The sequence below is a fragment of the Mustela nivalis genome, assembly GCF_964662115.1.
Source record: "Mustela nivalis genome assembly, chromosome: 15".
Lineage (NCBI taxonomy): Eukaryota > Metazoa > Chordata > Mammalia > Carnivora > Mustelidae > Mustela > Mustela nivalis.
The window spans coordinates 13830154-13843104 of record NC_139034.1 but is presented as its reverse complement, the minus strand read 5'-3'; the positions used below and the strand labels follow the sequence as shown (position 1 = coordinate 13843104).

Sequence of the window (12951 nt, the reverse complement as noted above, 5' to 3'; positions counted from 1 at the left end):
GGTAGCCGGTCCCTGCAGTTGCAAGGGCTCTAGAGTAGGCACGTCACCCCTCAGGACTCAGTGCCTCCCCTGGGGGACATCCGCCTTCCTGTCCCAGGAGGCGGGGTCTGAAGCCTGAAAGGGTAGCTGACCGGGAAAGCTCTGTGCAACAGGATTAGCAGTCAGTAACTAAAAAGTAGAGTTACCCTAACTCTTCAGAGGGGCCACCTTCTTGTCACTCGCCCATATAAAAATAACCTTGCCGCGTGCCCCGAAGCAGGCTTGCACACACCGCCTAGGAGAGCAATGTCCTGGAGCCCCAGCGCTGGCGCCTAGTTAGTGTCAAGCCCCACCCACACTTCCTCTGGCCTCCGTTCCCCCTGCCACGGGCAGCTGGGCCATTTCACGGACTGAGCTCGTCAGCAGTCACCAGCCAGTTGAAGCTGGGTCCAGTCAGACCCGTGTGGGGAGGTTTGACCTCTGAGAAAATGTCCAAGAGCTGTGCAGGAGATGCTGCTGACCTGAGTCGGTCTCCTCAACTTAAGACTATCCTAATGGTTACTTTCCAAACAAAGCAAACAGGACAGAGAGTGAGCGAGCGAGCACAGAGACTGCATGATATCCTGACAAATTCCTAGTCTAGTTTTCAGTAAGCAGGGATAGAATGCGCAGGAGATCTTTCCCCTGTCATAAATGTTCGTCTTGAAGATGTTTTTGCATAAGTTGATTCTTTTTTTTTTTTTTTTTTAAAGTTGATTCTTTAAATGTATAAGTGCACACAAACCCATTTGGTCCCACCGAAAGGAATCTTGCCTGAGTAAGGGCTGTGGAATTACTTTGGGGGTCAACTTCCTGCCCCGTGGAATGCAGTGGGAACATTCCCACGATGGGAGGGGGCCTCTCCCAGGGCATTCCAGCCAGGAGGCCTCTGCAGAGGTTTAATGCAGACAGTATCGTGTCCCAAGATGCTATCAGCCTCTCCAACAGCCAAAGGCCAGGAAGGCCTGAGCAGGTCACAATAAGATTCCACAGAACTTATTTGCAGCATAAGCAGAGAAGACTCTGTGTGTGTGTGTGTGTGTGTGTGTGTGTGTGTGTGTGTGTGTGTGAATACAACAGGGAAGCCTCAGACCTTTCACCTGGGAGAGGAAAGCCAACCTCCTATTAACTCGAGCTTACCTTATTCCCATTAAGGGGAGGCATACTGAGAGAAAAACTTATCATCCTTCGAAACTTCAAGAAAGCTGTTCTCAGTCCCGTGAGGGGCAGGGAAACACCCACAAGCTAATAAAGCAGCAAATGAAGCCAAACTCATCCATTTAGTCACCCACTAAACTCAGGATGCCGACTCAGGGTCAGTCAGGCACGCTTCCAAACACCAGAGACAGAGCAGTGAACAGAACCACAATCCTGCCGTCCGCTGCTCCGCTCGGGACTTTGAACCTGTTCCCCTGGTCAGAGGTCAATGTCAGCCTGTGAACTCTAGACCATACCTTTCATCTGCCACCCTATGCCAGCATCGAGAACAGAGCCCGCAACACAGGTGGTGTTCCATGTGTTTATTGGATTAATGCCCATGAACAGAAATTTGGCCCTGAACCCTTTAAAAGCTTCATGAGACTCTCCAGTGACCAAGCCCGTCCTACGTTACCCGCTCGCTCACCCAGACCGAGGAGCAGGGATATAAAGATGAGGGGGATGCGGCCGCAGCCCCTGGCAGCCTACGTTCTGGTAGAGAAACAGCAAGGGCCGAAGCGCGGACATGCAGAAGGGCTGGCCGATCTGAGAAACTCCAAGGATTTTGAGGTGACTGGAGCCCAAGGGAGGAAGGCAGGAGAGGAAGATGAAGAGACAGGCAGGGCTGGGCACAAAGGAACCAAAGATTTGGATTTTTCTTCTGCCAGCCACAGGGACAGAGGTGGGGAGGGATGACATCTAGACAGAGGCAAGGTCACGCTAGCTCAGCGAGGAGGAGAGTCCTGGGGGGAGTCAAGGCCGGTCAGGAAGGTAGTGCCGTGGTCCAGGTGACAGCTGGCGGGGACTCCAGGTAGGCGGTGAGAGCCCGGCAGGACAGGGCCATGGGAGGAGAAGGGGCGGGCCTTTGTGTTGCACTGGATGGAGAGAAAATGAGCTTTTCCCCTCTAGACGAAAAGGCCCACGGCGGCAGGGACCGCGGCCCGCAGGAAGCACGTGGGTGAGAGGGCAGGACGCCGCCGCTCCGCTTTCTAGCTTGTGCACTTGCTGCTCTTCAGAGAAACTTCCCTGGCTCCCGCTGCCAGCATGCAACTCGTGGTTTAAACCCTTCACACAGATGCTTGACCTCTCTGTGGTCAGGTCCCGGCCTGGCCGTAGACTGCCATGGGCACCCCGTCCTTTCCCAGCTCTGGGTCCCCACTCCTGCTGTCCCCTCTGCCTCCGTGCCCTCCCCTGCCTCATCTCTGTAGGCCACCATCCATTTCAAAGGTCGCCTCTTTCAAAAAGCACTAGGTTCCTGCAACCCTCCTTTCTTTGTATTTGCCTATGTCTCGGTTAGGCTGGGAGCGAGTCCCGGGAGTGTGACTACTTTCTCTCGCTCATCTTCCCATGGCCTCCGGACTGACAGTCACCTGCAGTAGGATTCAGCCACTCTTGCTGAGTTGAAACAAAGAACCCACAAGATGTAGCGCTTTGTGTAGGAGATGGGAATGTTCTTGCTACCTGCTTCGTAAGGGGGTTCTGAGGGCTGGCCGCATATTGAGGGCGCAAGGATGCCATTCATACCGTTTTTTAAAAAGATTTCATTTTTGAGAGGGACAGAGACAGAGCATGAGCAGAGGGAGGCAGAGGGAGAAGGAGAAGCAAGACTCCCCGCTGAGCAAGGAACGCAACACAGGGCTCAATCCCAGAACTCCAGGATCATGACCTGAGCCGAAGGCAGAGGCTTAACCGACCAAGCCCCTCAGGTGCCCCCACATCATTATTTCTAAAAGAGAGTAAGTTCCATTTGTTCTTCCCTAGCTTAATACGAGGGCTCTGTCTCCTTATAATGAGGTTAAGGGATAAAACATTACTTTAGAATTCTCCACAAATTGTCCCCTGGAGTCTGTAAGGAGGGAACCACTGTTCTGGCCCCCCTGGGGGTATACTCTCCCAAATCCCAAAGATCTTCCTCTCTGGAGGCTTCCTCCTGAATGCTTTGGGTGGTTTCTTCTTGGCGATGGAGGAACTGATCAGTTTTGGACTCTGGGAAATGAGGCGATTGGAAAGGACCCCCTTGGCATCCCAGCCCCTGCAGGCCAGCTGCCGCTGCGAAGGTCAGAAATGGAGCCAGAAGTGGGGAGCAGGAGGTGGGCAGTCTGGCCCGACTGTTCAAAAAGAAGCGAGCAGGCAATTGTGACAGTCCTTGAGTTTTATTTTTATTTTTAAAATCAAAGTAGAAGAACTTTGGGAGTCCCAAAGGAGCGCTTTTATGTCATTTTTATTATTATTTTTTCCCTTTTCTTTAGAATTTCCTCTAAAACCCACTAGGGAGATTTCACGTATTCCAGATTTAGCCCTTGAATGGGCTTTTTGTTCCTGCCTTGATTTTTTTCCTTTTTAAAAATTTCTCCTCTGATTCTTAATTAGCTATTTCTGGGATTATAGAGTCTGCAAACTCAACCGCAGAATTTCTGGAAAGCCTTTTCATTTCTGCCTGAGTTTATGATGCTAAGATCATGTACCCTTCTTGACTCAGAAGGTAAGAGAAGACCTGTCCCAGACTAACTCTTACGCCAGCAGGCTGGGTTCACCATGACGAACCGTTTAGGGACACTAGTTCTGTTTTCTAGCATCACAAAGACTCAAAGTTGGACGATGCCTTTTGAGGGTCATCTTGATGGTTTTCTCTCTCCAGGGACCTCAGACAAATCTAACCTGGAGCTCATCACTCTGACGTGTACCTGTGTGGCTGCAACCCTCTTCTGGCTCCTGTTAACGCTCTTCATCCGAAAACTGAAAAGGGTAAGAACATTTCAGATGAAGTCCTAGGCTTCTTTTTACATAATGTTCTAAAATGCTAGCCTCACGTCTAGAGCACGCACTAAGGCGGTGTCAGACTCCAGTCCCCTTCTCCCTGGCTTCTGATTCTGGTCTGGGGAACACCAAACATGAGTCATTAAAATGCCTCTCAACCATCAAGGGAGTGTATTCAAACCAAAACCTAGAGCAATGAACAGAGGACTATTTCCCAGAAACAGAAGGGATGTTTTTGATATAAACATAGGTCATAAAATCTTTAAAGTCAGCCTAAGACCTGCAAAGTGTTCTTATTCTCTGCCAAGAAATGAAAAAGCAAAAGCAAAATAGAGACCCACCTCTGACTTACATCTCATAACATTATGGGAAGGCAGACAGCGCATGGCGGTTCCGGCGGTTCCGTGCGGACCCCTCCTCGGAGCCCCACCACACAGCTGCATTCTTTGCTGCAAGGTTCAGCCTGAACACAAGACATCAGCTTCCATCATTAGGCCTGCAGCCCCCGCTCGCTTCTCTGCGGTTCCAGGGAGGAGAGCCAGCACGCGCTCATCCATTCACTCATGCCTCCAACATGTACGCGCCTGTTCCATACGCAGCGTCAGGGGGTCACGCGACAGTGGAGAGGACATGCAGAGGGTACAGTCGGAGAGGAGCCTGGCTTTCACCAGTTACACACACAAACAGGAACCTGCCACTGGAGGCAAGCTGGCTGAACGTTGTCCTGGAAGGGGGCAGTCGGGCGAGAAGGGAGGGAAAAGTGCTTCAGGCCCAGGGAGAGCCGGGGTGAGGCTGGGGCAGGACAGGGACACTTCAGGAACCAGAGCCTGACCGAGGCCAGTGTGACTGCCGTGGAGAGAACAAGGTAGGAGGTGAGGTGGGAGAGGAGAGGCGGCAGAGGCTGGGCACACAGGGCCTGGCAGGCTGAGGTAAGAAATTCAGTCTCTGTTCCGGGAGTCAAAGAAAGCCTGGAGGTATGGGGGCAGGGACCAGTATTGTTAAGCAAAGGGAGGCAATCATCAGTGAAAGAGAGCTGGGTCTGGAAGGAGAATTTTGGCTTCTGCAAGAATGGATCAGAGGCAAGGGTAAGGTAGAAGAACCCACCAGAAGACTTTCTAGTAGCCCAAGTGAGAAATGGTGGTAGCTCTTAGTCTCAGTGATTAAAACAAGACATATTTAGCAGGTAAAATCAACAGGACTTGAAAAGTGTCAAGGAGGCCTCCTCCATTTCTAGAGATTTCTTAGCCCTCATTATCATGTCGGGTCTTATGATGATCTCTTCATGTACTATGTCAATTAATCATTCCAAAAATGCAAGGAAGTAGATGTGTTAGCATTCCTACTATAAAGAGAAAGAGAGGTTCAGAGAGGTAAAATAACCTGTCCAAAGTCATAAAGCTAGCTAGAGTTGGAGTGGAGCGTTGAACCCAGGTTGTGTGACCTTAGGCTTAGTAACCAAACCAATGAGGTGTCCTTTATGGGGTTGGTATGAGAGGCGAGGCTCTGCGGGCATCCTCTGTGAAAATACGTAACATCAGGCATGGGCTGTGTGGAACGACTGGTCTAGAGATGTGACAGTGAAGGCCACTGCTCTAGAATGGCACAGAGGCCACACCACCGGCATTTTAAAAGGGGAGACAGAGCATGGAGGGAAGTAGGTCTAACACAAGCAAAGCTTGCCAAATCTAGAAGGGAGGCCTAAAGCTTACAGAAGAGGGAGGGGGAGAAAAAACATTAGAGAAAATGAAGTTGAGAGAAAGAGTTTGAAGGCTGTGGCAGAAAGGAAAGGAACCGAAAGACGCAGCCCACCCTCCTCCCCATGGCCCAGAGGAGGGAAGGAACACCCAGGAGCAGAGCGGAAATAAGGCTGGAACAGTGACCCGGGACATTGAAGGTGGCCCTAGAACCTCTAAAAATTTGAAATCTTGATGTCAATAAGAAAGGAGGAGAACAAGCGATTATTCTCTCCAAAAGAGAATCCTTAGATAATTTGATGAATTGTGGGAGGCAAAGAGATACAGGTCCTCAAAAACTATTTCCATGTGGTTTCTGTAACCGCAAGTGAATTCCTCATTGATAGGGACTGGATGCTATCCTTTTACCCCCACACTGCACAGGCCAGCGTGAGGTTGAGAGCTAACATTGATGGATGCTTCCTGTGTCCCAGGCCCCGTTCTAACAGCTTGACATGGATGGTTTCATGCAATATTCACCATAGCCCTAGGAGATAAGCACTGTCATTATCATTATTCCGCAGATAAGGACACCAGGTTTAGAAAGGTTAAGCCACTTGCCGAGGTTGGGTGCTGGTCCAGAGCTGATCTGTGACTCGAGCCCGAGCCCGGCAGCCAGCAGCCTCTGTGCCTGTGCCCTGAAGCACTTCGCTGTGTAGCTTCCAAGCCAAACACCTAGTAGCTGCTCAGTGTTAATGTCAATCGGAAGAATAAATATTTGTCAACTAAGATTCTACTCTCCGACTCTCCTCAAGCCCTTACTTGAGGCTTGTCTGGTGTTTCCTCTCATCTGCCTTATTGAGATAAACCATAAAATTCCATAGGGGGACTGTCTTTCATTGCCTGATTCCCCCGTCTCTCTCAACACCTCCACCAGCTTCCCCACGTGTGCTCCCGAAACTGACACGTTCCTTGCTAGGCTTCCCCTAGCCTGTGCACTTTGAAGATTAGAGGTTGTTTCTTATGGCCTTGCCTATAATGGACATTGGAAAAGTATAGTCATAAAACCTACCCCAGTGTCTCCTTCAGTGCACACCCAGGACCCTGGAAGAGGACTGTATTCCTTCCCAGTCTTCTAGACTCCCTCGAGCGTCCAATGAGCTGGCCCTCCCAGATTAGCACCAGTGGCAAATGTAGCTCTGGACCAATGTGCTCTGTGTCTTTCTCTGGTTTCCACTTCCCGTGGAGGCCAGGCCGAGCTTTCTGCTTCGAGCTATTTGTCACACATTTCAGTGATAATTTCTGGGAGAAGGAGACCGATTGCAAGTGATGGATGAGGTGAACTGTGACAGCCCAGAACAGGGTGAGTAAGAGCTGAAGAATGCAGGCAAGCGTGAAATGGTGTGTATGGAGAGGGTGACTTCTCTCCTGAACTCGGGTCCTGGCTAGGGAAGGGCAACGCAGGCTTCCAAAACTCATTTCACTGAAATGAAGCTGATAGAACTTCCAGGCAAGATTTTCCAAAACCCACTTTATATGGGTAAGCAGCCTTCTTTTCTCGAACTGATAGAAATGTCAACGTCACTTCTACATCCAAATTAACCAGCAACACAACCATTGATATGAATCTAAGACACTAAATGTAAATCCAGTTATCTATGCTCTGAAATAAAAGATCTTATCTGGCCTTGTTGTCCATTACCAAGATAACATAAGCACCTGAAGGCAGATGCTCGACTTCCTTACTTGACAATCCCCCTAATGGCCAAAGAGCTCAGGACACAGCTGTGTTTTCTTTTTCTTTTCTTTTCTTTTTTTAAAAAGATGCATTTATTTATCTATTTGATAGATCACAAGTAGGCAGAGAGACAGACGGAGAGAGATAGGAAGGGAAGCAGGCTCCCCACTGAGCAGAGAGCCAGACGTGGGGCTCGATCCCAGGACCCTGGGACCATGACCCGAGCTGAAGGCAGAGGCTCCAACCCACACAGCCATCCAGGCGCCCCCACAGCTGTGTTTTAAGTCCCACGCCCTATAGACTCCTGGGGCATTGAAATAATCTATTTCTTATTGAAGGTTAATCTTACTCTGTTCTCACCGAGGGACCCTACAGTGTTTCCAGGTAGCTGCAGGAACCAAGGAGCCAGGCCTTCTGCATATATTTAAATGCTCCACATGAAATATGCATCTCAGCCATCCTGAGCTCCAGGGCTCACTTCCCCACCTCTGACCTTTCTTGCAAATGGGAAAAGCCATAGTGACGCTTCTCACTGTTGGCCTGGCTTGTGACGTGTATCCCTGCTTGTAAAGAATGGCCATGGAAACTTATTTTTGGTCAGTCATTTGGAATGATATTATAAAAATGCTTTGCACGCTTTGGAGAAGGAGTATCATGGGATCATTGTCTGAGAACAAGCAACAAGGTCACCAGAGAATCTGGGTGCATACTATCGGAGACAGTATGGCCGAACCAGCCTACAGAAATGCGGCATGAGAAGAGCGAGGGGCTGTTTAATGGGAAGTGTGCCCTTCTGACGTGTATGCAGAGGAGTACTTTCTGTACCCACCACATGGTTTTGACCAAATGGGCCGAAATAGCAGCAGATGCTGCCAGATATTGTTTTTTAAGGGTTTTTTTAAGCTGTTTCCTTGTTGGTGACTTTGAGATCTCTTTCCTTCCCAGTCTTCTTCTGAAATAAAAACAGACTACCTATCGATCATAATGGACCCAGATGAAGTGCCCCTGGACGAGCAGTGTGAGCGGCTCCCTTATGATGCCAGCAAATGGGAGTTTGCCCGGGAGAGACTGAAACTGGGTAACGTATCAGCAGATGCCTAAACCCACACCAAGCACCTACTGCATACAACACACTGTGCTCCAAGGGCTCCAAAAGTCAACTAGACTCGAGATTCTCCCCTCCAGCTGCTCACAGACTAGCAAGGAAGATGGGCACAGAGGGAAATAATTCTGACAGTATGCTGGGATGCCAGTACAGGGGACCAGGGAGGGGAACGCCAGGGTGGCTCAGTGGGTTAAGCATCTGCCTTGGGCTCAGGTCATGGTCCTGGGGTCCTGGGATTGAGCCCCGCATCAGGAAGCCTGCTTCTCCCTCTCCTACTCCCCCTGCTTGTGCTCTCTGACAAATTATAAATCAATCAAAATTTTAATTTTAAATCAAAATTTATTTTTATAAAGGGGGGGAAGACAGGGGCCCTCACTTATTCTCGCCACAGTTTCTAAGCACCTTCTCTGAGCAGCAGACACCCGTCTAAGCCATGAGGCTACGCAGGTGTCTGAGTGCCTTCCCTCCAAAGGTGAAGGAGATTGCCACAGAAGGAGGTAAGTGAAGGGCGCAGATAGTTTCACCATGGGGCTTTCAAGTACAGGCACTCCTAAACAGGGACATTTTTGAGGACGTAGAAATTTGTGACCTAGAACACAATTCAAGATGGCAAGGAACAAACAGCACAACCAAACATGTGGTCAGAGCGTCAGCGCCTCTTCAAAGCTGTGGACCACATAGACCTGTCAGCACAAATCCACAGATTCTATACACTTCATTTCTGTGGGTGTTCAAAACGTCCAGACAGAGAAGAAAGTTCATTTAAGTTTCATTTCTGAAGAGCAAGGATGGTTGTTCCCCTGTAAACATCAGGCAGCCATGCTTTCCTCCAGCTCAGACATCACGATGCAAATTAATCTCCAGCCTGGGGTAGCACAAAACAAAAGGAGCCTCGGTGACTCTTGCCCAAAATATTTGGACTGTGGCTTCTGAAAAATTTCTACTCACTCCTGTGTATGCCAGAATCATTAATAGTTGGAACCGACAAGGGATCATGGATCCAGTGTCCTGGATCTTGTCAAGGAAGAGCCCGTCGTTCCAAATTCGACGGCATTGCCTTGCCTCCCCCAACGGGCAGACTCTATTGGAGTGGGGGGTCTGAGGGGACCATGAGGGAGAAATGGTTCTTGTTATTGTTCTCTTGGGCCTTGAAATGACTCTGCTTACGTTTCTTCTTACACGAGAAAGAATACTTGGCCCCAAGAGTACGTTCTGTTTGGCTTGGGGAAGAAAATTGGAAATCAGTAAAAAGCTGGAGAGACAGGCAAAAGCCAGCAATCGCTGCTGACGGGGGGGGGGGGCGGGGGGGGAAATCAACTAAATTTAGAGTAGTTAAGGGCAGGTGGTACACTAGATGAGTTCCTTCTGCAAGTCTAAATTTGATGGCGGCTAGCCCAGCCCCTCCATGACCTTGGCAGGGAACTGGGATAATTTTCCCATAACCATAAGCCATTCTCAGGCCACATTGCTTTCCAGCGCTATTAGTCACAATCAAACATGCCTCTTCCCGTATAGGACATATGAGCTCTTTGTCCCATCTCGTCACTCCTTCACCTAGTGTCCCTGTGCTCCCTATCACACTGAGGGACACTGCTAATCCTTCCACCAGATTTCCTGTGGGGCCTCCGTGGGTGTAGATAGTCCCATTTCAGGAGGTTCTCCTTGTGGAAGATCGGTCTTATGGTTCTTTCCCTTCCCGGACTTGCCAGATGTTGTGATTTGGCTCATGTGCTTGTGAGTGTCTTTGATGGGTGAGAAAATGGGTGTTAAGTCAGCTCACTCTGTCTTTCAGGGCAGAGCCCGGCTGCAAGGGCTGGAGGAATGCAACTCCTACTAGCATGGGAGCCCAAGATTTGGGAGGGGTTGAGCCAAATAAATGACAGAAAGTAATCTGAAATAATGTCTGGCAAGTGAAAGTATCCAAGATTATGTCTGGATGGATGGAGAGAAAAAGCTGGTTTGATGGGCGGAGTTACAATGGGGCTATAAATACCCAGAAAAGCACACTGTGTAGGGAAATACACAGACAAGTGGCATCCGATTTCAGCTTTTTGTACTCTGTTGGTTCCTATTAGCAGCCCTGTTGAGAGAAGTTGGAATTTATAGTACCTGATAGATGGATACAGTAGGAGTTCAGGTCAAAAGTGTTGCTCCCATTGAAATTCCTGCAATCCAGGAAGAAAAGGAATCTGTTTTGTTAGTGCTTCCTCACTAAACCTATGGGAGATGTCAGCTCTTGTAAATGTATCACAGAAGCTGGGATAATGTCGGACAACACAGCTTTCTATTGCAAAATAAAATCAGAATTACCTAATCTAGGAAACAACATGGGGAATGTGGAATTTGCAAGTGGACGGCGGCTGGGCTGGCGTTGCCTCTTAGAAGGCCAGCTCTGCATGTCAGTGCTGCCGGGCACTGTCCCTGGAGTGTCCCAGGGACCCTGGCCAGTCAAGGACATTCTTGAAGGAGATTCCAGTAGCCTTTCATTGTATGGCCATGACCTAGCACTTTAACAAACCAGTCAGTGGCATTTAGGTAACACCAAGGAGGATTTTAAGGGAAAAGAAGGATCAGGCAAGGTCAAGCCCAGCGTCACCGGGCTCCCCTGAAACTGGAACAGTGGGTCTGGTCTGCCAAAGGATTCCAATGCATCAGATGATTAAAGAGCCCATAATAGCTTCATGCTGTTTTACGAGGCAGCAGTCTGCTTCCAAGAGAATAGATGAAAAGGTCGAGGGAAGCCAAGTGAGAACAAGCTTATTCTCATTGACAGAAGCAAAATCCCCAAACACTAGTTAAAATCAAGTGTGTTGTGCTGACAAAGAAGGGAATGTGTAGGGGCTGAGGGAAGAGGATACTGCCTGCCCCCAAACAAAGCAAGAGTCTTGGTGGTATGTGGAGAGGTGTCCTAAGATCGAGATTATTACTGGGTTATTTGTCAGGCTCGGGACACTTTCCCTACCAGGCACTGCAGAAGGAAAATGTTCTTTCGCCCCCAGAAAGCAAGGGGGTGAACCTCCAACCAAAGTGCCCTGATCTTCACAAGTCTGCTTGTGTTCTTTCCACACGTGATTTCCACACTCACTACCTGCTGGGTCTGCCCAAGGAACTTTTATTTAAACCTGGAGTCCCCATGCTGGTCTGTTTCATGGACAGTTTTATCCGAAGGGGGAAACAGAGCCCGTATCCCTGTCCATGGTGCCCACTCTGGGAGGAATGACCTTTATCAGTCATACCCGTCCTTTTGAGAATAAGTATGTGATGTCACCGGTGTTCCCTCCTAATGAAGAGGGAGTCCCCAGGAAGCAGATAAGAAGAGACAGCTACAAAGGGACTCTCATGATCACATTAATAATTGAATTTTTTCTGTGTCCTGACTGGATGCCTGGGATGGTTGGTAGTGAGGGGACAATACTAAACCGAGCCAGGGTGACATCATCTTTGTTACTGAGTCATTGCGCAGACAAGTATAAAGTTGTAATATGATAAGGAAGCAGGAAAGCTTCATTATCAGCTTTTCAAGAGTCTTGAAAACAAACAGAAACCTATGTCTTTGCGGGGAAGGGGCAGGAATATAAGGGAGGGAGAAAGGGAAGAAGGAAGGAAGGTAGGTTGGTTGGTTAACTCATTGAAGATCCCTTATCAGTCTGAGAAAGAGGACTAGGCTGAGAGAGGAGGGGTCGTGTGGAATTAACACTCTTAACTACCAGGATTTACTTTTGACCAGAGGCACTGTGTTGGCCAATTTTCTCGTCAGAAGAACCCAGCCAGAGTGACTTCTGTGGCTCACTCTCCCTTTTGCCACATCATGCTTGATGTGCATTATTTCTCCGGTTCTATTTAGCTACCCGTGTCCTGATACAAAAAGGACCTGAGGTTTTCCCGGGTTGGGGGAATGCCCTCTTCACAGAGCGTCACCTTCATGGTCTCCAACCCAAGGGTTCCTCGAGGTACCCATAACTGTATGAGACTTGCTGTGAGCGTCTCACAAGTTCCCAAATTACTACTCTTCCTTCTTCATGAAGGCCTGGAAGGCTTCTGGCTTCAGGCTTCTGGGAAGAGTCAGACGTGGTTCTCTCTCCCTCCGAGTCACATGGTCTCATGCGAGGACAAGGAAAGAAACATGGTGACAGTGGTCACAGAACATGAGAGGGGCCATGAAAGACACCTGACTTTATTATGACATTTGGCAACCATGTCTCTGTGGCTGAAACAAATTGCTCTGAGGAGTTGCTAGGTTCAAGTGCTGTGCCCTGGAGATGTGGGCATCATGTAAGGGCACATTAGAATAGCTGGGAGTATGCTGCCTCAAAGGAAGGCTGAGAAATGATTTAGCGACTTTTGTGTAGCTATGGGGTGTTACTAGAACCGACAGTGGTGAGTATCATTCTGTTTCTTCCTTTCTGTTGAAAACAGGTCAGAAAGAGGGGCATGTTCATGGCTCAGTTGGTTAAGCATCTGTC

General features: G+C 49.1%; 1 protein-coding gene across 1 annotated transcript in view; it reads left to right on the top strand.

Moving 5' to 3' along the window:
* Nucleotides 1–12951, top strand: part of FLT1 (fms related receptor tyrosine kinase 1) — a 174692-nt gene that overhangs the window by 132744 nt on the left and 28997 nt on the right. The window contains exons 16-17 of the mRNA XM_082700952.1: nucleotides 3854–3960; nucleotides 8329–8461. Coding sequence (XP_082557078.1) covers nucleotides 3854–3960; nucleotides 8329–8461 — 240 coding nt within the window. The remainder of the gene's footprint in view (nucleotides 1–3853; nucleotides 3961–8328; nucleotides 8462–12951) is intronic.